Source organism: Scomber japonicus, chromosome 13 (assembly GCF_027409825.1).
Source record: "Scomber japonicus isolate fScoJap1 chromosome 13, fScoJap1.pri, whole genome shotgun sequence".
Lineage (NCBI taxonomy): Eukaryota > Metazoa > Chordata > Actinopteri > Scombriformes > Scombridae > Scomber > Scomber japonicus.
Window position 1 is genome coordinate 29,840,043 of NC_070590.1, and position 24,016 is coordinate 29,864,058.

The following is a 24,016-nucleotide window of genomic DNA, read 5'->3' on the forward strand; positions in this document are numbered from 1 at the left end:
GTAAATCATTAAGCACTTTAATATGTTTTATACTCTGAGCGATTGGCTGTATTATAAAACCTGAGAGTACAATTAAGCACTCTATGATGTGGAAGGATGAGAAGTATCAAGAGAGACACAAACACACATGCATGTATTAAGACAGTTAAAATGTGTATTGGATCATTGTCTTTCAGAATTACATTCATAGACAAATAGAATAGAATTGTTTGAATAGAATCATGTAACTGAAAAACACAAACATTGCTTTCAACCATTTCAATCCTTAATTGGAGACTATCTGAAGGAGGGTTCAGGGTACAGGAAAGATGAGGGAAATCAGCAAGATGAAGTAAAACCAGAGGAAAAACAAGACAAAAACTAACGGAAATTCTTTCAAAACAGCATGTGTGGTAGAAGGCTCTGTGAGCAACGGGAAGTTGAGCAGGTTGTCTGCACCAGCTCCATTTTACCAGTGACTCAACAGCGTAGCACCAATACAATGCAGGGTGCATTTTCATTTACAGTATAAACACCCAATATTGTAAATCGCACTGGTGCACCTCTCCTGGTTACCATTTAATGTTGTGCAGCCATTTAAAATAGATGGGAACATTGAAAATAAAATGAAAAAAAAAAGACATCCTTGCAAGTCACCATTGCACTCAAACACAAAATGTCACAATGGACCATGTTCATGATGTGCGGAGCTCCCTGGATGGTTTTTTCCAGACATGTCCAATCAGATCTAATGACACATTCAAGTATGAGCAGCAGCAGTTTGGATGCACTGGAACATTGTTAGAAGAGTACAATAATACAAATAGATAACACATACAGAAGAGCTAGGAGGAAATGAGAAGCTGTTAACTGAACACCTTTAAACTTTTAACAGGTTTCCAGCAAGCAAAGTATATAATGATGTGTGGAAAGATGAGTTTCCTAGAAAGGCTGCAGAGAGAAACAGGCATCAGTGAACCGAAAAACTTATAAAAAATGTGCATTGAAAGATATGAAAGGATGATGTTCTCTGAAAGTGCTACGTATTTTGGTGTAAGGGGAGGAACTGGGTATCGTTAGAAATGTTTCAACACTATTGCTGATACAATACCTGAGTTTCAGTACTGATAGCAAAACAGTACTTTTTTCATACTTAACTTACTTTGAGGATTTCTCCTAATTTTATATAAAAAAAAGCCAAATTTATCAAATGTTTAAAAACAAGCAGCGAAACAGCTGTGGAACAAATTTGGGTTGAAATTAGGAACTATCTCTTCAATAATAAGAAGTAAAGAGGACTGTGACTCTGACCAGACACTTTTTGATACTCTGGGCTACAAATAATGAATCCAGGAAGCTTTCATTAACATCATGCACATGGTCCACGAGGAAAAATGAGGTCTGATTTAAATCACTAAGTGCTTATTGACCCTCTTAAATCACATGGCTGGTGTGTATTTTTCTGATCAAGAAAGATCAAAATGTGTTAGAATTAAAAAACAAAACAAAACCTTGCTTAAAAAAACAACATATACACCTCGTGCATTTAGGTATTCCAAATTCCCATTAATTGCTGTCACACTTGACAAATCTGTTAACAAAGATCACATTGTGAGATGAGAGCAAACAAATACACAAGTGATTTGTTTTCATTGCATACAGTTTAAAAAAAAAAAAAAAAAAAAAGACACCTCCTGTTTCACTTTGTCAAAGCTTTTCACCACGCTGACACTTTGATCATCATGTTATCAATCATCTGTTGTTCCTGATGCATAGCGGGCAAGCGATGTATAAAGACACAAAACCACATGCTCTCTCTCAGACTCACTCTGACTCATCTGATGACATTCAGTTTGGATTTGATGCCCCTGTCTTTTCCCACCCAAATTCTCTCTTTCACACTCACTCACTCACTCACTCAGACGCACGCACGCACAGCCATCAAACTGCCACGCCTCTTCCTCCCTCATATATGAACCGGTGTATCACCAGTGGTAAGGGCTGGTTCAGAAGAAGAGCACTTGGAAACGTCATGAAGGAACTGTATGGCTTCTCATAAGACCGTGTAAAGGACAGCATTGGAAATAACCAGCGGTTTTACAGTCTGACAAAGCAGCAGCAGTTGCGTTATAGGCCATCCGAAGGTGCTACAGACAGAGCCCTGATTGTGTTATTGTGTTGTGCTGATGACTATGTGAGGTACTGAAGTCCAGTTTGATACAGTACAGCCAGTGTGGCCAGGCTTTGTCCGTAATGTGGACGAAGGGGATTTCTATAGAACAACGTGGCCGTCAGCCGAGGCACTTAGATCCTGCCGGGACATTCTGGTCATTTTATAGCTGTAAGGGATGTGGCCAAGGTGTTCATGCCTTGTGTGTTTTTGTCTGTGTGTGTGTGTGTGTGTGTGTGTGTGTGAGTGTGTGAGTGTGTGAGTGTGTGAGTGTGAGACTATCACTCTCTTATGCTAGCAGAATAGGAGAACTGGGGGAAATGTGCTTGCTGTCCAGGGTCCTCACAGTCCAGACTGTTACCTGTAACAGCAGAGACATAAGTCAAGAAATCACACTGTGATCACAGACAGTGACAGCTGCATTAGGCCTGAAGGCTCTCCCACAGTAAGTAATACTTACACTTGTCTGGAGGAGTAAGCGTGATGGTCTGCGCTGTGAACTCCTCATCAAAGTACCGGGTGTCCGTCTCTGATGTGACTTGTGGTCTGAAGAGTGGGGTGAGCTGAGGTAGAGGAGAACAGGTAGGTAAACTGGCCATTAAACTGGGAACACACTCAACTTGAACGGCTCTTAGTTGTGCGTAAAGTTTGATTTAAACTGTATCCACAAGAGGACAGATCCAGGCTGGATATTCCCACACAACACCACATTTATCTTCCTTGAGAACCTCCATATTTTTATAGCATACACATTGCTGTTCTCAGGGTTAGTTTAGTTCAACTGAATTTAAGGTGAATATTTTTGTCTGCTACAGCTACTAGGGGTGGAACGGTTCATTAAAAAAAAAAATCTGTCCCGTTCGGTATGCATGTCACGGTTTGGGGCACGTGTGTATTGTTCGGTTCATGACGCGCAAAGTGCCAGTAACCCAGTGAAGTTTTTTTTTCTTTTCATTTGACTCGATGCGGAGGCATTACATTATTATACATGGGACCTATGGAGGATGGAGGCATTACATTATTATACATGGGACCTATGGAGGATGGAGGCATTACATTATTATACATGGGACCTATGGAGGATGGAGGCATTACATTATTATACATGGGACCTATGGAGGATGGAGGCATTACATTATTATACATGGGACCTATGGAGGATGGAGGCATTACATTATTATACATGGGACCTATGGAGGATGGAGGCGTTACATTATTATATGTGGGACTGATGGAGGATGGAGGCATTACATTATTATATGTGGGACTGATGGAGGATGGAGGCATTACATTATTATATGTGGGACTGATGGAGGATGGAGGCATTACATTATTATATGTGGGACTGATGGAGGATGGAGGCATTACATTATTAAATGTGGGACTGATGGAGGATAGAGGCTTTTGCTCTGTGCCAAGCTTTCCAACAGTACAACACCAGCAGCTACGGACCTGAGAGAGCCTCACCATCTCCAGATACAGGTTGATTATAACAAAGCAGCCAAACTACACAATAACACAAATGTTAGGATACACAAACATGTGTAGTCCCAAAATATCTCTACAAAGTAAATATGTATAACCTTTTATTTTATTAAGCAGATGGTCACACTGAGCCTGATAGAATCCTGCTACACAACACAACAGCAACATTAGCTTTCCTGCTAAAGTCTCCTTCTTATTGAACTTAAAAACATGAACACATGTCTTGTCCTGCACCTCAGCTTGTTGAATGAGCTCACCAGGGGAAAAACGTCATGCTAACATCAGTTAGCAGGCTAGGTAGCTAATTAGCTGCAGCACGTTTCAGCAAGTTTGCTCACTTTGTTTTCTGTTCTTTACGGTGTAACACTGCCACTCTGGCAGCATGCTAGCTGCTGTCAATCAAACAACAGCAACAGCATTTCAGATATTTAAGGTTATGACCCATTTTTTTCCCTTTCATAATAAAAACCTACTAATAATACATTTACTTCACTTTTCTTTGACTGCAGAGGGGATGACCAGATGTGACCTCTGTTGGACTGTATTGTTGAGGTCAGTGTGAGCTGAGCTCTATTAGTTTAGACTTGAACAGCTCGCCATTGTTGTTGTGTTCAGTCTGCGAGTTCCAACCAAGTCTTCTGAACACACACAGTTAAAAGCAAGTATATAATCTTTGTAGTAAAAAAGATTGCTCAGCAGATTCTTTGTATAGATTTTCATTAATTATGAAATATTGCCATCTATCTGTTGACATGTAAATAAAACTCTAATTACTACTTGATCAATACTGTTTGAGAAAGGAAAAACAAAGTTACAATCAGATTAAGAAAATGAACATCTGACAAATAAACACATCATATAACAGAAAGATGACTAATCTGTTTTGTGCTTGTCTCGCATGTTTCTGGCAGCATGACTCACAGCCCTGACAACACGATTCAAGATGTAAGTCTTTATCTATGTACATGTGAATGAAAGCTCAAATGTCTGAAATCACATATGCAAAGCACAACTAAGCACAGGACATCCTCTCTTTCTGTGACTAAAAAGCGAACTTCGGTTTCACTTCCTCTAAACTCAGAATATCTTACCTTCTTCTGTACCACATCCTGCCAGTTGATGGCGATGAAAAATTTGTGACTCATTACTTCTTTGGCATCATTTGGACCTCCACCTAACCTGTCAGTCAAAACAGGATCATGTAAGAATTTAACAGGATTTGCATAAAAAAAAAACAAATGTACACACAGGAGCTGTTGGGTCCAGTACCTTTGTTTGGGATCCTTCTTGAGCAGGCCGGCCAGCAGGGACTTGGCATCGGGCGACAGGTTCCTGGGGAAGCGGATCTCCTCCATGAGGATAAGCTCAAACAAACGCTCATGATCCTGATTGTAGAAAGGCAGACGGCCGCACATCATCTCATACATGACTACGCCAAGACCCCACCAGTCCACCGCCCGGCCATAATCATTATCCTCTAGGACCTGAAAGAAAGCATGTTTGACTCATGAACAGTTTTCAACAATGGCAGAAATGTTGGTACACAATACTTACCTGCACACTTCTGACCTTTATTCACACTCACACTATGAAAATGTTAAATTATCCAATTCATTACATCAATAATACAATTAAATACCTCCCAATATAATAATACAATAACCACATCTATCAATAATTGCAAACTCTGTCAGTGTATGTCTACTGTTAGGTTGATCCAGAAAACCAAAAACTATTACACATGTGGTTATATTGTTTTTTGATTTTTTTTGTTAAATTACAAACAAAAAATAATGACTTGAAGGATTTATCAAGTAATAATTGCTGATTTACTTTTTTATTAACTAACACATGGATTATTTCAACTATAAATCATGATAAGCAGACACAGCAGCTGTCTAACCAGCCTTCTAGCTGAAGTACCAGCGTGTGTACTGTCAAGAGAGCAAAAAGAATAAATCAGCTGCCAAACACTTTCTGGGGATCGTTTGTTTCCAGCTGCAGTTCATCTGCACATGAAGGAAACACAAGAGTAGAAAACAGCTAGCGACCTCCTGAACTACTACTAATTGTGGAAGGATGCTTCTACCCTGACTGTCAGACCTGGATTAGTTACTTGCAGCACGGAAAAAAATCAACACAGTGAGACAAGCAAATCTGATAATGTGGTTGCAATTTTGCAGAATAAATACCAGAACGGAAGCTGAGCTGTGTACTGCTGTGGACATTAAATATGACTCCATTTGTGTGTCATTTTATGTTCATCCTGTGTACAAAAAGCTAGAGTCTATCTTCTGATGTAGCTTATGTAGCTTTATGTAGATCAGCCTTCTGTACATGATATTGATCATTTTACTGTGAAACTGTGATAGCTTTTGCTTGTAGAGAGCAGATTTGGGAAGTTTCATAAATAACCCTTAAGTCCTACTCTGAAGGACTATCTTTGGTCCTAGCTTAACTTACAGTGTGATTCACTGGAGAGATGCATGTTCACATTCAAACACCTTAGGTCATGTGCCTTACCTCAGGTGCCAGATATTCAGGAGTTCCACAGAAGGTTTTCATGGTAGCGTCAGGAGTAATGCCCTCCTTACAGAGGCCAAAATCAGTGATTTTAATGTGGCCATCTTTGTCCAGCATCAGATTCTCCAGCTGAAAGGGTCAAACAACATACACAGCTTAGCTGAGTTTGATGGATATGATGACACACTCAGGTAGGTTTCATTAGTTTGTTTGCCATTAAAACTGTGGCTGTACATCCATTCTGTGTATTATGTGCCAGTAAATCAGGCTTCAACTCAATTCCACTCATTGTTAGTGTGTCAGCCGTCTCACTGCTCACCCACAGTGCCCACAGGTGACTTTGTTCCCATTACAAAACCTTCTGCTCGCTAATGTTTAAACGGTGTAGTTTCAACTGTTATTATAAGTTACTTCTGGAGAGTTATTATTCAACTATATATGAGGCAACAAAGGATAATTATGCATTATGTGGCTGCTCATTGTCAGGGTTATATCAGGAAAAGGACAGATTCTGGCCATACAATGTGCAGCTGACGTCACTTTCAGACTGAAAATTCAATGGAACATTTCCCCTCAGCAAAACATGCTGATTCCAGGAGAAGAAATAAAAATGTTCCTGCATGTTATTTTATAACTACATGTCATTCACAAGTAAGCTGTGGTGTTTCATACACATCATATCTGAATATTAAAAATATATAACTGGCCTTTATTAGTGATATTCATTGATTTTTGGATTACTTTTCAAATACATTTAACTTTGCAGATAAAAATGAACAAAGAGCCACTGCAATTAAATGCTTCTCAATGTTTGGATTCTGTTTAATTGAAAAAAGTCTTTAACTGATAAAAATCCAAATGTGTTACCAATGTAGTCATGATATAAAGCCTTTAAGAATCCTGTACATTTCAGAAATGATAGGTAATACAAATATTCACCTTCAGATCGCGGTACACAACGTCACGTGAATGGAGGTACTCGAGTGCTGACACAATCTCAGCGCCATAGAAGCGTGCCCGGTCTTCTGTGAACACTCGTTCTCGTGACAGGTGGAAGAAGAGCTGAAAGAGGCGAGAGCAGATGGACTCAGACACTTACTCAGACCTTGAAGATCTGTTTGAGTGTTCACAGCAAGCTGTTGATACCAAGTGACATCAATGATTCTCCATGTAACTGTGATGTGAGTCTCTGAGGACTCACCTCGCCTCCGTTGGCGTATTCCATTACAAAACACAACCGATCGTGGGTTTGGAAGGCATATTTCAGTGTCTGCAGGAAGAGAATAGTCACATGAGAGAAGGGAAAAAAAATACATTTCAAGGGGCATAGAGATAGTGAATGACACCATGTATTATTGTAAATCCTTACCACATGGAGAGACACAGTGAGGATGTCCTCTAATCCAAATGAAATTATTTCCTTTGTCTGTCAGTGTCATTTTAGTGAAACATAAAGAACTAACAGTGGTTTAAAAAGCATTTCTAAACTGATGAATGAATTCTAGTAAAGCTGTAAAACCTGGATTGTGTTACTTATCACAGACTATCTACCATCAGAAAGAAAAGTGAAGATTTCCAAAACTTTTAAAATTCATGCTGAAGTGATTCTGACTTTCTGACATATGTTAGTCTGGACCAAAGTGGTGGACTGGCAGACATTTCACTTTCCTGGCAAAATAATATAGTATTAATGCAGAGAAGCAGTGACAGTATTTAGTCAAGTGACTGGTGATATCATCTAATAGCAAATCAGCACTGACAGTGTTCAGACTGACCTGAGGGAGAACAAGGTGAGAAATCTTGCCCACGATTAACAAACACCACTAGTGTTACTGATCATACCGGATATTTTACAAGATATCAATTGATGATGCTAAATAACTGTTAACGTTAGATTTTTAGTTTAGATTTTTTAAGAATTAGTGCCAGTGGACAGGTTGCCGCCAGCAACCACCATATAGAACCAGAACAACCTGCCTGCCATCAGGAGCAAGAGGGAGGACAGACATGCTGAGACTCTGCTGCTGCAGGTGCTCTACAGTTTATAACTGTTGTGTCCATGGTCTGACTAAGTATTGATAACAGTTTAGTATTTTACAATTAGAGTTTTCTATTTGATCAACATGGGCACTGATACACCAACTACACCAGCAAGCCTGTGACTCCAGCCATGCTACTGCAAAACTCATCATTAATATATATACACTCACTGTGAGGAAGGGATGCTTTGTGTTCTGTAACACTCTGCTCTCTGTAACTGTGTGGGCCACCTCATCCTGCCAACAAACACATTATTATCAGACACATTGAAAACACAATATGAAATGTAAAGCTTTACTTTATGGGAACAGATGTTATGACTGATCTTTGTTTTTGTCTGAGAACACAGCCAGAGCATAAGAATGTAGTTGATAGATAGCTAAAACGTACTGTGTACACACACATAGCACTTTGTACTTACTTTGGCTATGATGACCTCTTTGCGCAGGATTTTCATGGCATAATGAACTCCGGTGGATTTCTCTTTGACTAGAATCACTTTCCCAAATGTTCCCTTGCCAAGCAGCTTGAGGTACTCAAAGTCACTCATTGTCTGTAAGTACATAAAATCAGTGTGTGAGGATTCATTAGAGGCAGAGATATAAACTAATTTGATAAAACAATAAAATAAAAAAGACAAGTCTCATAGAAGACTGTCAAATCCCATTTTGGACATGAGCAACTGAATTTGCATTGCATTTCTTAATCTGAAACATATCAATTAGTTGTTTTTTATACAATGTAAAACTGCCTGCATGATGAAAATGTCTTCATTTTGTAAAGAATCAAACGGAAACACAGTATTAAATAGCGAGAATGTCACTGTGCCTTAACAGTGCCGCTCAAAAATCAATACTGTCTTATTGTTTGTGTGTCACAAGGGAAATAAAAGGTATGTTTGGATTAGATCAGACTGAGGCTCTCTATCATCTATGTCCAAAACAACTGATCCTCTTACCACTTTGCTGCCGCTCTTTGACATCGCCACCTCCATCTCCTCAAGGCTGCTCTCGCTGGGTGAACCAAACATATCCATTGGTTCCTCATCCTCGTGTTCCCGCATCTTAAGACTATTTGCCACAGCCTGGATTGCCCGCATCCACTCCTCTCTGACAGACACAAATCCAAGAAGATGTCAGGAGTCACATCATCATTTAGCCTCTCATAGATATGCACCAAGTTGAAGGAATCCTTGTTACACACAAAAACCCACTGAATGCCATTTGGGCTCTATAGTTTGACATAAGCTTTAAGAAAAAACAGAAGGTTACTTAATAGAATATTTGACACTATTCTAACCTCTCGTCATTGCTGTCCACATGAAATGTGCGTTCAATGACAGTGGTCCACTGTAGGCAACGGATGACAAATGTGTTGGGCCGGGGTCTTTCAGTCTTCATTAACTGGCATTCTGTTGAATACACATTTGAGATTGATGTTGATAAGAAGGATTTAACAAATGTATTTTTCAGAGTTCTGATTCTCCATTTGGAGGACTGACCTGCCACTGAGAAGTTGTTGAGAGGTGGTGAAATCTGGTCGTTTAGATCAGGTTTCTCCTTGTAGCCAATGAAGGAACCGTCACTCTTCAGGATGAAATACCTGGGCCTCCATGTCTTGATATATTCACCTGGGTCAGACAAAGAGATTACATCACTGACATTCTATGATAAACCCTTTGGCTCAAGCTGATCAACTTCTATGCCAATCATTTTATGTGTTGATCAATAAAGTTACTCTACCCACCGGCTCTACATTTAGGCTAAATAAAACACCTTATAAAGATGCTTATGTCATGCATCACAGAGCCTCTTGCTTTTCATTGCAGTGGCCCTGTTAACAGTTCAGAGCAGCTACACAGCCTGCATCAATCTAGACATTCTGTGTTTTTCTTTTCTTTTTTTTTTCTTTTCTGTGTGACACGCTGTGTTCTCAGCAAAAACAGACAGTGAAATGATCTGTTGATAGTCATGTTGACATCATATCAGTAACTTTACACCTTTCACTTTAGTTTCAAGGTCATTATCTGTAGAATACGTCACAGCCATGAAAAATATGAATTGTCAGCACTGCAGGTCAGCCTGCATGGTGCATGCTGTGACAGGAAGCCTCTGTGGTGGGAAGAGTGGAGAGGTTTTTTCTCTCCACTCCTTCTGGCTTTCTGTGATACTGGGGTTTAATTGGCAGAATAATCAATATAATCAATTGAAAAAAAGGCCCATCATTAAAGCTGCTTTCACCTCACATATTTATTTTCCACAATTGACCACACGCTCCTAAACCTTTCTCTGTCTAAACTAAATATAATTTCGATGTATAATTAAATGATTCACATTCTATTATTGAAGGCCATTATCAACATCAACCTGTGTGTAAGAAGACAGGGCTGGTAGCAGCAGCACTGTACACATGAGCTGCAGCTGTGTTACTCATGAGAGGCAGACTGTGTGTCCCAGGCCTCACTGGTCTTTCTTACCTCTTTTATGGAGCCAGCCCTCTCTGACTACGTTAACTTCATTCATGGTGAGTGATGTGTTTCAGAGAGGGTCAGGAACAGGAGCTTGGGGAAGGGAACAGTGGATTTCTCTCTTGGCCCAATCAAGTCTCAGTCACAGTTATCAAATCTGACCAGCACCTGCTGAATGAAAAAAGAAGCACAAAGCACATAGGACTATCTTCAAATACTTTCAATATTAATTTCCACACCTACAGTCATTAGTTATAAAATGTTCAAAGTTAAATTGAACCCATAGGAATTGAAATACAAAACCAAACTGCTGCCCTCACTGGTGTAAAAACACTGCAAAACACAATATCAGGATGCCTGGATTGGTTTCAGAGAAGCATTTCATCATGTACACCTTAAAAAAATTAAAACATTCGATCAGCTGCACTCTGGACCTTTAGTTTTACATGATGTAATTTAGTCCTTCTAAGGACTTTCATAATGTGCACACAATCCTACTGAGTGAAGTCACAGGGGAAAGCTAATAATTTAAAACAGTATTGTTTCCATGATCACATCAATTACTAAAATAATTAATTTGTCTTTCAAATATCCCAAAAACTGTTAAAAAAAACAAATACCACAAGCTGTGAAAACCCAGAGGCACCTTGAAAATGTTTGGTCTGAGCAACAGATTGGTAATAATTTCATTCATAATAGAGAAAACAAAAGCAGTAAATCTTTACCACAGGCTGGAACCAGAGAGTGCGTTCTTATTTTCTGCACAATTAAACAACTGTAACAACTAATTGTTTGCATGTTTTAATTTGTATTGTTAGTGTGTCTGTGTGACCATGAGAATCAATGTCAGAGATCACACTAGTCTTCTATATAAATGAACACAGCGTGAATACAAAACACTCACATTGAATGTTTATTGTTTTATCAAGTACTTTTTATAAGTTAGTTTAGTTTTATTTGGATATGGTGAATGTTATCTGATGGTAGAAGTCTAAAATGATTCTGCAGTCTCTTGCCGTCCACTTCTATAAACAACACATCTCATCGTACTCTCCTGAAATCATATACAAATGAAATAGTAGCACTGTTAATTACTGATATAGTTACACATTTAGTTTGGGAATGTTATACGGGAATAATATACGTTGTACCGTTAAAATAGTTCAAAATTCAGCATTAGTCATCAGCTCATATTCCTTTTAAGTGACATTTGCTATTTTAACTGTATGCAGACGTGAGCAGAAAACACGACGTTAAAACACTTCTATAAAAACTACAACGAAGTACATGAATTCAATGTAGCTGTTATGTACTTTAACATAGTAATGTGTGTGTGTGTGTGTGTGTGTGTGTGTAACGGGTAACGTTACAGGAGCAGAGGTGCTACATTTAAAACTAATAATAAATATCTGCTGCTCAACTAAGTTAGCGTTAGCCTAAAGCAAGAAAAATACTTTTAAATAGAAGCAGTTTGAATAGAATATTGGGACTTACCAGTGAAATGACACTGTTACAGCTATTCTTATCTCGTTGTTGTTGTTGGCTGTTAGCTCGGCTGCCATTTAACGTTAGTTAGCTCACCTCAACGCTGACAGCAGCTAGCTACTTGCTAGCTGACGCTAGCAGACACACATTTACTTTCAACTAAATCATTAACAAGAGAGCTGAGGAGTCGTGTATCTGGTTAATACCTCAGCTAACATTTAACCATGAACACCTGAGCCTCAAATACACATTACATTCAGATACATGTCAGCACAGTTAGCAGTGAGAGCTGTGCTGGTTAAAGCTTGCTGGTAGTAAACTAGTTAGTTGGATGAAGATCTATCATCACAATATCACGTACTAGTGTTTTAGAGCCAATAACACACTGGTGTTTAGAATACGGTGTTTTTGTGAGTTTACTGCTGCACTGTACCGTCACAGCTGATGCTTGACTTCCTCTAAACTGGAAATGTTAGTTTATTGTTAGTAAACACTTACATTAGCGATCATAAGCCTTGTACTGAGCCTTGCTCGTAGCGAGGTAATCAAAGTCTTTTAATTGACCTAGCTATGACTTACAGCTTCCTCAACCAATCTAGTAATCCGATATATTTGACATTGAATGTAATAAGAAGATTTAACGCACATTACTACTTTCCCCCACGTTGCTCTTGTTTCAGTGCAGTTTTGACAGGCTGGATCCAGAGCAGGCCATCCACCCAGGAAAACACTATGGACTTTCTTCTTCTTGGAATTAGATGGAGTGTGACTGCTCTCTGGGTAAACAGCGCCACCCCGAGGCAAGACGGCGCCACCTCATCACCAACTGATGGCTGTGCAGTGAAAAGGCACATTGCTGTTCATCCTGGTGTAATAACACACTACACCTGAACGTGTCACTGTTTTTGATAGAGCTTTGCTTTTCAACAAAACGTAATATAGGAAATATGTACATAAAGAACTGTATCAAATTGGTTATGGGTCTCTAACATTGATTTATTCTACTCAGTTTCCTGTTCTTAACTCAGTGGATTCTGTTTATGGGTTTATGAGATACTGTATTACTTACATTTGCTCCCTGGAAATCAATAAAGATTGACCTTATCTTCTTATGTCAACAGCTTCTTCCTTTCTCCACTATCATAATGTATTTGAAAGAGGCTGCTAATATCCGCAAATAAAAGGCAGGCTTTTATTTGCAGAATTGTCTTACTTTATCTTAGAATTTTTACACTGTTTCAAATGCAAATACACACCAGGATATTCCACTAAATTTCAGTTGATAAAACACTATTCTTTCTACATCTTACAACCTACATCACCTGGTTGTTTATTATTCACATAAACAACAAACTAGTTGTGTTATTACTCAGATGTACCAGCTTGGCAAAAGACCTTTGGAGCATTAGACCAAACATATGATTAAAATAAAAGCGTATTATGTGGTTTATGAAAAAGATTTGATGAGGAAATTCATCAGAGCAAGCTTCAAAGTGATCTCAGACACACATATATTTACATTACTACTTTACTATAATACATCACTACTGTTCAGAGGAGGATATTACTTCACTATATTCATCTGACAGCTGTGTCACTTTCATTTTGCTGACAATACGTCTGCACTTTTTAAATGTTTTTACTGCAAGACCTTTACTTATAATTCCATATTTTTATGGATAGTGCTTCAGTCACCAGTGGAAAAAAATTAAAATATTGTGCAGTAATTATTTTCTACAAATGTGTGAGGGGCACTTTTAAGGCTCATGAAGATGAAAGAATAGACATAAATGAGCAAATGAGAACAAGAAACCTAAAGGGAGAAAGCTGGAGCTTTTGGTCTTGGTGTAACTTCACCTGAACTATAACTGTAATGCTGAACAGGTAAGGTTAGCCTCTTAGCCTTATTTTTATGTTTTTCAATAGTTGGAGACATTTATCTGGCTCTTTTCAAGAATATATGTCTTTTAGTATGAGCATGTAAATCTGAGAAACTACAGATCCCTGTTCTGTGACTAACAGTGAGTGAAAATGAACAACAACTGCAAACACAACTGATGTATGTTCATTTATCCATATTCATGTTTGACATACATGTATTTTTTGTGTTCAGAAAGATGTTGATTCATTTCTAATATTTTGAAGCCAAATATCGTGGTGATGTATTTCTCCATTGTGTTGTAGGTTTTTTTTAGTCAAACAGCACATTAAAAGCTTCACATGTATTTATTGTTGGGTATTGTATGTTATTACATTTTTTTGTGTTGCGTATTTGTGTTATCATATCTACCACCAATGTATGTACCAACAAGGAAAAAGGACAGTAGAGAGACAGCAGGATGTTGCAATCAACATGAAGACGACTAAAACTGAAGGCATTCTAATGGAAATATTTCTGTATTTTTTATGTTCATCAAAAAAAGAATATTGAATGATATTGTTGGCAGATTTGGCTCAGATGTCAATATTGCTGCCTTCAAGTACCACAGGAAAATACAAAGAAGATACCATAATAAATACAAAGAAATGTATTTAAATATCATAATTTGCATTTTGTAAAAATACCTAACCATTTCCATTGGATAAATAGCATGCAAATTGCCTGAGCATTGTATCATAAAACATTCATATTCTCTCAATCCATTCTTCAGTCTTTCAAGACTCTTCACCCTTGAGCTGAGCACTTTGTAGCTGCTGGATCAGTGCTGGAAGAGAAAAGCAGGATAATATACAGGTATGACACAATAGAATTATTTCATATATTTTACATATGTACTATCTGCTTTCATTACTTAACCTAATGACAACACATGAGGTACCAGTCAAATTTACCTGTGATTATCTCCTCCTTCACTATGTGAAGCTCTTTTTTCACTTCTTCAAGAATTTCCTTCAAACACACAAACACGCACACAGAGAGCAGAGAGACAGAGAGAGAGAGAGAGAGAGAGAGAGAGAGAGAGAGAGAGAGAGAGAGAGAGAGAGAGAGAGAGAGAGAGAGAGAAACATGTTCAAAAGTTCAAATCCTACATGATGACTAAAGCTGATCAGCACAGTTCTGTATCATAGTCAGCCTTACAGATCTATGGGATAACTTGTACAAAAGGTCAAACTTTGCAACAGCATTTTACCTCAGCAGTGCAAATCATGGTGGTTTAGGAAATACAGACACTATCTTACAACATAACATTGTTTTTACCATTTCTAAACAAAAGCCACATCACATCATCTTTTACACAACACAAGATATGATGTGGTTTCTGAATAAAAAGTTAACATTTTGCTTTGAAACAGTCATTGCACAGAGCTTTAGGTTAGTTTCAGGATATTGTTGTATGTTCAACTTGAAATGGCAGAACCAACCTGTTTGAGTTTTTCCATATCAACTCCATCACTTCCTGCACTTTCTGAGTTCTTTTTCACCAGCTTCATCCTAAAGTAGGAAGATCAATGTTTAACTTCAGCCAGCATAGACTCCTTGAGATCACAAGGCAAAGGGAGGTGGCCTAGAGAAGCAGCATGGTTACCTTTGCAGCAGGTATTTGAGTGAGAGGAAGACAGAAACTAAACAGCAGTACTGTCTCCTGCTATAATTACAGTTTCAGAGAGAAACCACCAAATGCAGAGCGCTTTATTTGTTGCAGTCATTTGCAAGCAGCATGACAGTGACGGAAACAGTCATGATACCGCTACAGTGCTCACCTCACTGGCCAAACTACAGATAACATATCAAGCAGAGAGCGCTGACAAGTAGCATCCTGGTGAGAAAAGATGGACAGGAACAGAGGGGGACTAGTACCTGGACACTGGGGTAGTAGGCGTGTTAGAGGAGGGAGAGGAGGAGCCACTGGGACTAGGGAAGGAGTCCCTTTGACTGGAGGGCATGGTTTTGGGCCTGTTGTAAAAACATGCAGTTCCTTTAAGGCAAGATGCTGACTGGGTTTGTGAGTTGGTGAGGGTGGCTCAGTGGAAATCGTTAGTTACTCCAAATACGATACATGTCAACATCATTTCATATTATATATATAATATAGTTGGATGAATTGGACTCTTACCTTGGTATGGTGGCAGATTTTTCCCAGGGCTTTTCATTGGTTTCTGATGAAATATGATTCTATGTATTATTACATGACTGGCCACAGGATGAAATACATGTGTCTGTCTGTTTTAACTTTCATACAGTATAACGCTATGTTGTTGTTGGTATATGAAGTACATGTTGTTCTGAAATTCAGTCAATGTTGTGGTTCTTGACAAAGAATATGTATATACTAAACATGACCCTTGTTGATATTAGAAAGTAGGGCATTTTATTTTCTTGTGGCTATAAAATGTATTCTTCATAGTATTATGTAGTGTGATGAGAAGATAAAGTGAAATGCATGTATTTGACTGTATTAGAGTTCTAAAGAGGAAGTGAAAATGACATTACTCACCACCTGGTCCTTTTGTTGCTGGGGAATCAGAATCCTGTAGTCAAGTACAGACAAACCAGAGTTATCATCTGCCAATATCTTAAAATCTATTGCTCATTCTACAAATACTACAAATCCCAAAATGATATGACAGGAGACTTACACTTCGAGGGTCTTCCTTCTTTGCAGCAGGGCTATCAGCAACTTTCCTCCTATTTAAAATTGTTATATTATAGATGTTTAGAAGTTCCCAGTATCAGATCATCACAGAGATATCTGTTTTATATGTCTCTTAAGTATTAACTTACCTCCTCGCAAGCATGGCACTCATTTCTCCCATTAAATTGCCTCCTCCACCTCCACCTCCACCAGATGAGGGTGCTGGTTTGGGGCTCGAGGCTCCTCCTTCACCATCATCCTAGATACACAAAAACACAATTTTGGTCCACTGATCAGTTTATCTAGCCTGTCACTGATGAGAACATAGACACCAAATCATCTATCATTTGTGTATGGAGGTACTGTATCATTGTTTATACAGTCAGCAGAGCATATGTGCATCAGGGTGATAATGTTAGTCAAATACACAAAGGATAAAAAGCATAAACATGTCGTATTACCGCCTTTTTTGTTTTACGCAGTTTGGCTCCTGCCAGAGCTGCAGCCAGATCAGTCGCCCCTCCACCACCTCCTCCTCCACCACCTCCTCCACCACCTCCACCACCTCCTCCTCCCCCAGCAGGGGGTGGAGGCGGTGGAGCTGGAATGCCCCCAGGAGGAGGTGGCGGAGGTGGAGGACATGCTCCTGAGGAGGGGGGTGGGCACGGAGGTGGTGGGGGTGCTGGAGGAGCGGGTGGGGCTGGTGGAGCGGCTGGTGGAGCAGGAGGAGCAGCTGAGGCCTTCCTCTCTCTCTCCAGACGCTCCCTCTCCTGCTGTTCTTGCCTCTGACGCTCCTGCCTGGATGGACACACAGGACTCAGGACTTAGACGTGTAGAGTCAGGTGATGTGTGGAGACTGTAGCGTTTGATAACTATTTTCTGTTGAATAATGGATTTTTCTACAGTGGTTAAATGTGGAACAGTCTTATTAAGTGCTGGAAGGATACGTCAGTGAATGATGACAATGATAATTGTTTGTGACTCGTTGTTTGTGAAGAATAAAGGACAAACACACGTTGATTCCAGGCTCTTAAATGTGACTTAATTGCTATCATCAATATTATAAAATTGTCAAATGTATATTTTTGGATGTCGGACTGTGAGACAGACAAAACAAGCTATGTGAAGATGTCAGTGTATTTTTTCACTATTTTCTAATATTTTATAGACTAAAACTAAAACAATAAAAATAATTGGCAGATTAATCAATAATGAAAAGTATCACTAGCTGCAGCTTTAGTACCATTTATAATATCAACAGTACCTTCTCTGCTCTTCCAGTTCCTGTGCTGAGGGTCCATTATGAGCTGAGCAAAAAAAAGAAAGAAAAATAATTATTTATATATTGTGTGTGTGTGTGTGTGTGTGTGTGTGTGTGTGTGTGTGTGTGTGTGTGTGTGTGTGTGTGTGTGTGTGTCTGTGTGTGTGTGTGTGTGTGTGTGTGTGTGTGTGTGTCTGTGTGTGTGTGTGTGTGTGTGTGTGTTTCTTGGCAGCCAGAATATTTAAGTATAAGAACGCAGTAGATGCAAGCAGGGTTGTACTAGAAAACCTACTTCTCTTTTCACTTTCACTTACCTGCGCCCGCCGCTGCATTGAGAGAATCTAAAGCCTGCATCATGCAGCTGGCAAAAAGTGAAGCGTCCTCCTTACTGCCAAAGTTCAGTCCCCACACCTGTTTGGGATCCCTCCACTGGTGGAAGTTGGGTGTGGCTTGGTTATACTTCATCCCTTTGATAATGGGACAGTTGATCACCACCTGGCATTAACAAGAAGTGCACAATAGTGATTGGATTTATTACAATGTTATAATGTTAAATGTCAAAGTCACACACACCAAGGGTTAGCTGATTCAAATCTCTGATCATTTTTGAGCTCATATGTTTCCTGTATATGTTGCTGTATATAATACATACAGTGTACATAATATACAGCATGTGTGTAAGCCACAGCCTCACAAAAGTGAGATGAGGAAGCAAAAAGCAAAATGTCTTCATTGGCCTAACAGTCATTATGCTTAGAGTTCAAAATCTCACAGAAGGTAATGCACCAAAAGTAGGTCAGAACTCAACAAACTTGAAATCTGACTGGCAGATTTGCAGAAGCAATAGCTACTCCTGCAAACCGCAGAGTTGGGTTCATCATTCATGTTTTAGGGAAGTAAATGACAGGAAACTGCATATTCACTGGGGTCCATATGTGTAAACCAGGAACACTTGAAGGTTATTATATAGCTGTATTTCTGTGTGTGTATCGGTGTGTGTGTGTGTGTGTGTGTGTGTGTGTGTGTGTGTGTGTGTGTGTGTGTGTACATTGTTCTGTACCTGCTGGTCAGCCTGCAGTTTGCGGCCCACCACTCTGTAGCTGTTGACTGCAGGGTTGTGATAGATGTGGACGCGGCTGATGGAAGCAGAGTCAGATCCTGCTGGCACCCAACGCTTGCTGTGGTCATCATACAGCATGACTGTCGCCCTCACCTGGCAGATACTGGACTCACTGTTGGAGGGAAAGGGAGTCGGGGTACGGGCAGAGAAAAGGATGGTGGAAGAATAGATGAGGTACAGGATATGAGAAGACCATGGGGTGGAAGGAAGCGGAGAGCAATAAAAGAAGCAACATACATCTGCATACACCTTGATGTCATGAAGATCCTTTTTTTTTGTGGGGGGGGGGGGGGGGGGGGGGGGGGTTGGGGGTTGGTCATATGTCCTGACATGTTGGGATAGAGGCTCAGGTATAGATAATGGATGGATAGATGACAAACTTTTCCTTGTCTGTTCAGGCTCAGAGAATACAACTGTTGATGTAACATTTTTGTTTTTATGCAATAAATATAGGGTCATAAGTGTTTTAACAGTGTGTCACCATACCTGAATGTGTGAAAACATTTTGTATCGACACATTCAAATGTGTGCATGTGCACATTTTGATCAAACAGATTTTCTTTTTGAAAGTGTAAGATCTGTTGCTGTGCACAACATTTTGTGAACAAATAACAAGAACAAATGCACAAACATCTGCAGTTACACATCAAGTCTGCGGTTGCACAACTATATATATCTGTGTGAAGAAAGTTCACACAGAACTAAACTGTAAGTTCACAGTTAAGACACATTGTGCCCAAGGTGGATGTCTGATCATGTGACTAGTAGTCATAAACTTTCTACTTTCATGAGGAGAAGAATTCCTCTTTGGGGTATAGGGATGGAAAGAAAAGTGACAGCATGCGGGAACGAGCTGTAAACCACTCTGTGACTAGGAGACAATGTTGAATTGCCAAATTTTCCCACATGATTATGAAATGTTCTGCATTCACCTCACCTGCCCTCTTTCTTCTTCAAGTCTGTTCCCAATTAGCATTATTTCTTGATTCCTTTTTAGATGTAGATAAAGCAGAATACAGAAAGTTGCAGTCTAATGAACAGTGTTTCAGTTTCAGGTTTTTGGATGTTTTTGGATGTTTTTAGATGTAAAGTTTACAGTTAAAACAAAAAGCAAATGGAAGTAAAATCTTGGTGTTGATTGGGTTTGACAGAGAAGTTTCAGTTCAAAGATTCAGAAATTTCAGGAATTTTGAAAGAATGCACTCTGTGTCAAGGCAATAAAAAACACAGCTTGTCTCTTCTCTGCTTTTGAAACTTGGATTAACATCTTCATCACATCCAGAATTGACTACTGCTACAGTATTATTTATGTTACATCAACGAAAGTCCTAAATAAACTCCAGTACAACCAGAACTCTGCTGCTGGCCTGCACATCATGTCTGTCCTCCAGAACTGCTTTAGATTCATGATTAATGACATGTTATATGTTTCTTTGAGTGAAAGCACTCTATCAATTTATTATTGTTATTATTAGTAGTAGTTACTAGAGAGATCCACAGTTTAGACCATATTGTCTTGTTGTGCTGTGAAAAGAGAAAAAGTAAACTTAGTATTGAGAAATATGAATAAGCAAAAACTGTAACTAACCCATCTTCTGTTTCCATAAAGACTGTAATTAGAGGCTGCTTTGTGTTTCAACAACAGTTAACATTTTCTCACCTTGTTTCTAGAAAAAGTTATCTTCATCAAAGCAAGGCATCAGTGCCAACACTAATGTATCATATGTACACCAGGATTTCAATAGAGCTACTCAATACTGAGTGCTCTGAAAGGAAAACTCTCTAATAATCAGGCAGATGAATGGAAGTCACGATTGTGCTGTTCTTTTCATGGTCTGGACATATAGAATGACTGTTTGTGTAACCTCAGTAAAATCAGTAATGACACAATGTAAAATCACTCCATCACAAGCAAAATCAGCAAAAACATTCCAAATAAAACATCAGGACATTTTATCAGTAACATGTAAATCACTCATTGAGTCCTGTCATTATTTGATGATGTATTAATATAATATAAACAGCATACAGAGCCTGTAAAGGGACATGGGGGAAAGAAAAAAAAAAGTTTCTTGTGCGGACCCGAAAGTATTGCATGTGTGCATGTCTATAAGGAGACATTATGCATAGGTTATTTGACCATTTTCAGTGTATTATTTTATCATTATTAAGGCAAAGGAACTCAATGTATGTCCATTGACATTATAATGAATAGGCTATAGGCTTAATATTAGTTTGCATCCAGCGTGCTGTGTGGACTTCATTACATCTGCTGCACCGCTGCTACCACAATGATCAAATGCTAAGTTTCTACAGTTTGTGAGTGTGACCCTCATAAAAGTAATATTTTACAAATCTGCATTATATAAACGAAATTTGTTAAAGTACGTCATTTGGCGACTTCTAAGTCATTCAGTTAAACTAAGTCTGTTCCTGTGAGCGTGAATGATCACTCCAAGTGATCGAACTTTCTTACTTTTACTGGAGTAAAGAGTTGAATCAGTTCGTCTGCTTTTACTAGAGTCTTGTAGAGTATCTGTAGTACTGCATACTACTCAGGCATGACTCAGAAGAACAAGCTTGCACTTTTTAATCATAGTGCGTTGTGTTAATTAATCTGCTGTGTTGTGTTTTACCGGTGCACAGCACGTGAACACACACCTGTGCATGTTTTATGAGCGTAAACTGTCTGCCTATGTTTTAGTGAATATATTTCACCAATCTTCTGTGCTTTTTTATTTCTAAATAACAATATTTGGGGGACATTGGTGCTTCAGCACGGTAGGGAACAACTGGCCCTAGTGTGAGTGTAGTCTGTTTCAGCGCAAGGGATACACCACCTTGGATCGCATAGTTAATTTCATTCATGAATAGTTACAAACATCTGGCCAGCTCTGTGGATATAGGTGGATGTACACAAAATGCAAGGAGAATTAGGACATTAGGCTACACATGTATTGCTTACTTTATGTGACTAAAGTTAACATTTATCTTCACCTTATCATCTTTTAGTTTGCTGTCCTTTTACGGGCTCTGTAGCAGCAGATGTATTGCTCATTTTTATTTTATATACCAAAGTAACATCACCTGTAACAATGCATGTTTTTTTTTTAAATGAGTCATGCATTTTGTATGTAAGTCTGAAGTAGCTAAATCTGAAAGTAACTAAACTTGGCAAATAAATGTAAATTAAAAGTTCAGCTCTAAAATGCTCTAAAATGTAGTGAAGTAGAAGTCAAATACTCAAGTAAAGTGCACGTGCTCAGAACAGTACTCAAGCATAAAATCAAGTACAGACTACGTTTTCATATTGTATTAATCTGAATGTTTTAATAAGCCACAGTAAGAAAGTAGGAAATAACACTGTGGAAATTTATTTCCATGCCCTAAAAACTGTTGTGTTGTGACAATGTGTTGTTTTCAGTCTGCTTGTTGTTGCAAACCTCTGTAGACTGTGGGAAATCTTTACTTCCTGCCCAAAAAGCTTTTTCAGTTTTGACCACTTCCTGCGTTCAGTAAAATGCTTCCCTTATATGGACTACTTTATCTACCTGTTGTGATATGCAGCAATGTCTCTCATGTGCCCTTAAAAGCTTTTTAAAGTTTCAATGATACATATTTTTCCTCAGCAAACACAGACCAGCCAGCAGTATTATTTCCACTTTTTGTGTAAGAACTGTAAGAAGGGAACATCTACAGTAAGCTCCAGACTCACAGTAGACAGCAGGAAATATACTCTGAACTAGAGAGCTTGCGTGGTAAAGTCAAGTGTAGCGTTAATAGGAAGTAGCACTGTGCTACATATGTTCAGTTATTCATGCATGAGATGTTTAACATGCTTTGGAAGAATAAAAAAACAGTTGGGTAAATGTTGTCAATGTAGTTAGAGAATGACTCACCCCATATTTCAACAGTAGTCAATATCCAAAGATTCACTTGATTTTAAATAATCTGTATCTTCTGATCAACTTGAATCAGCCCTCTGTCCTTCTTATAGGTATATTTGTAGCCTATTAAATCAAGTATGCTGTCATTCTCTCCTGCATACCTCCAACGCTCTCTGTCACGACATTGTTTGCCACCAACTGCTTGCACTTCTGCCTTTTATTCTCATTTCCTACTTTTTTTTCAGTCTTCCTGTTCTCACCTCCTTCACTCGCTCTTTTAAATGTTCACTTTCACACCTCCCCTTTTTCCACCACGCTGTGGTACAACTCTGATTTCTGTCTCAGCTTTCTTTTTTAATTGTCAGACATGTCTGTTTATTTGGGGAGGGGGACAGTTTTAATTACAATTGGTGCCAGGCTGTATGTGCCAGGCTGTATGTGTGTGTGTGTGTATGTGTGTGTGTGTGTGTGCGTGTGCGTGTGGTAGAGGGTGACGACAAGATTCCCTCCACTTGCACACTGGTCACAAGTCTTAATAGTAGAGAGTAGGTAGTGTTGCTACATCACATGCAGTGTTTCTGTGCACATTTCTCTGCTGCATATAAAACAGTCAGCAGCTGTTATTGTATTTTATGGCTCAAAATAAACAGTTTTCCGTATTTATTTATGTGGTAGCTCTATAATCCAATAGCAAGTGGTGTTAAAACTGGTGAAGGAGGACTGGGTGTAGTAGTAGTGATACCAGTGGTAGTATGTGTTGTAAATGTAGATTTAACAATATCTGGGCGGGGGATGGAAGACAGCTGAAGGTTAGTGGAGGCATCAAATTCTGTGTTCTGAGTCATCCTTTAAAGAGGGAACTGCCAAACTTACCTCTGTGACACCATTGAGACTACTAGTTTAAAGTATCAACCACATTCTGTCATCATTGTTTACTTTATTCAAAGATAATTTATAGATGTTGGTGTGTTTATGCTACAGAATGCAGGGCTGAACACAGAGTACATGTTACTCTAACATCAGTC

General features: G+C 39.0%; 2 protein-coding genes across 5 annotated transcripts; both read right to left on the minus strand.

The window, feature by feature from the left end:
• Positions 1-12,900, minus strand: LOC128371932 (RAC-beta serine/threonine-protein kinase-like). Of its 3 annotated transcripts, none has more exons than XM_053332338.1 (14): positions 12,796-12,900; positions 10,674-10,835; positions 9,699-9,827; positions 9,497-9,608; positions 9,156-9,306; positions 8,619-8,750; positions 8,368-8,433; positions 7,359-7,427; positions 7,097-7,219; positions 6,158-6,286; positions 4,904-5,118; positions 4,726-4,813; positions 2,610-2,712; positions 1-2,510 (listed from the first exon to the last, which is right to left on the minus strand). In XM_053332338.1, the coding sequence occupies exons 2-14, from the start codon at positions 10,717-10,719 to the stop codon at positions 2,431-2,433; spliced, it is 1,443 nt and encodes a 480-aa protein (XP_053188313.1). In that variant the 5' UTR covers positions 10,720-10,835; positions 12,796-12,900; the 3' UTR covers positions 1-2,430. The 3 variants fall into 3 exon arrangements, with proteins under 3 accessions (XP_053188313.1, XP_053188312.1, XP_053188314.1); XM_053332337.1 differs by having other exon boundaries at positions 10,674-10,832; positions 12,796-12,877; XM_053332339.1 differs by lacking the exon at positions 12,796-12,900 and adding an exon at positions 12,159-12,789.
• A 1,307-nt stretch (positions 12,901-14,207) lies between these two features.
• Positions 14,208-23,210, minus strand: LOC128371933 (vasodilator-stimulated phosphoprotein-like). Of its 2 annotated transcripts, none has more exons than XM_053332342.1 (13): positions 23,004-23,210; positions 19,045-19,216; positions 18,299-18,479; positions 17,988-18,030; positions 17,185-17,521; positions 16,873-16,982; positions 16,728-16,776; positions 16,589-16,619; positions 16,205-16,247; positions 15,949-16,044; positions 15,513-15,582; positions 14,982-15,039; positions 14,208-14,854 (listed from the first exon to the last, which is right to left on the minus strand). In XM_053332342.1, exons 1-13 carry the CDS (start codon positions 23,006-23,008, stop codon positions 14,805-14,807), a joined length of 1,245 nt encoding a protein of 414 aa, XP_053188317.1. In that variant the 5' UTR covers positions 23,009-23,210; the 3' UTR covers positions 14,208-14,804. The 2 variants fall into 2 exon arrangements, with proteins under 2 accessions (XP_053188317.1, XP_053188316.1); XM_053332341.1 differs by having other exon boundaries at positions 16,586-16,619.
• Positions 23,211-24,016: the final 806 nt, after the last annotated feature.

Excerpts from the sequence above, each read along its gene's own strand:
- LOC128371932 (XM_053332338.1), bottom strand. The coding sequence starts at position 10,719 with ATGAATGAAGTTAACGTAGTCAGAGAGGGCTGGCTCCATAAAAGAG. Across the intron at positions 9,609-9,698 it reads CAACAACTTCTCAGTGGCAG|AATGCCAGTTAATGAAGACT; the intron begins GTCAGTCCTCCA and ends TGTATTCAACAG. Across the intron at positions 7,220-7,358 it reads AATACGCCAACGGAGGCGAG|CTCTTCTTCCACCTGTCACG; the intron begins GTGAGTCCTCAG and ends CGCCTCTTTCAG.
- LOC128371933 (XM_053332341.1), bottom strand. Across the intron at positions 17,522-17,987 it reads GAACTGGAAGAGCAGAGAAG|GCAGGAGCGTCAGAGGCAAG; the intron begins GTACTGTTGATA and ends GTGTCCATCCAG. Across the intron at positions 16,248-16,585 it reads AGCAACAAAAGGACCAGGTG|AAACCAATGAAAAGCCCTGG; the intron begins GTGAGTAATGTC and ends ATATTTCATCAG.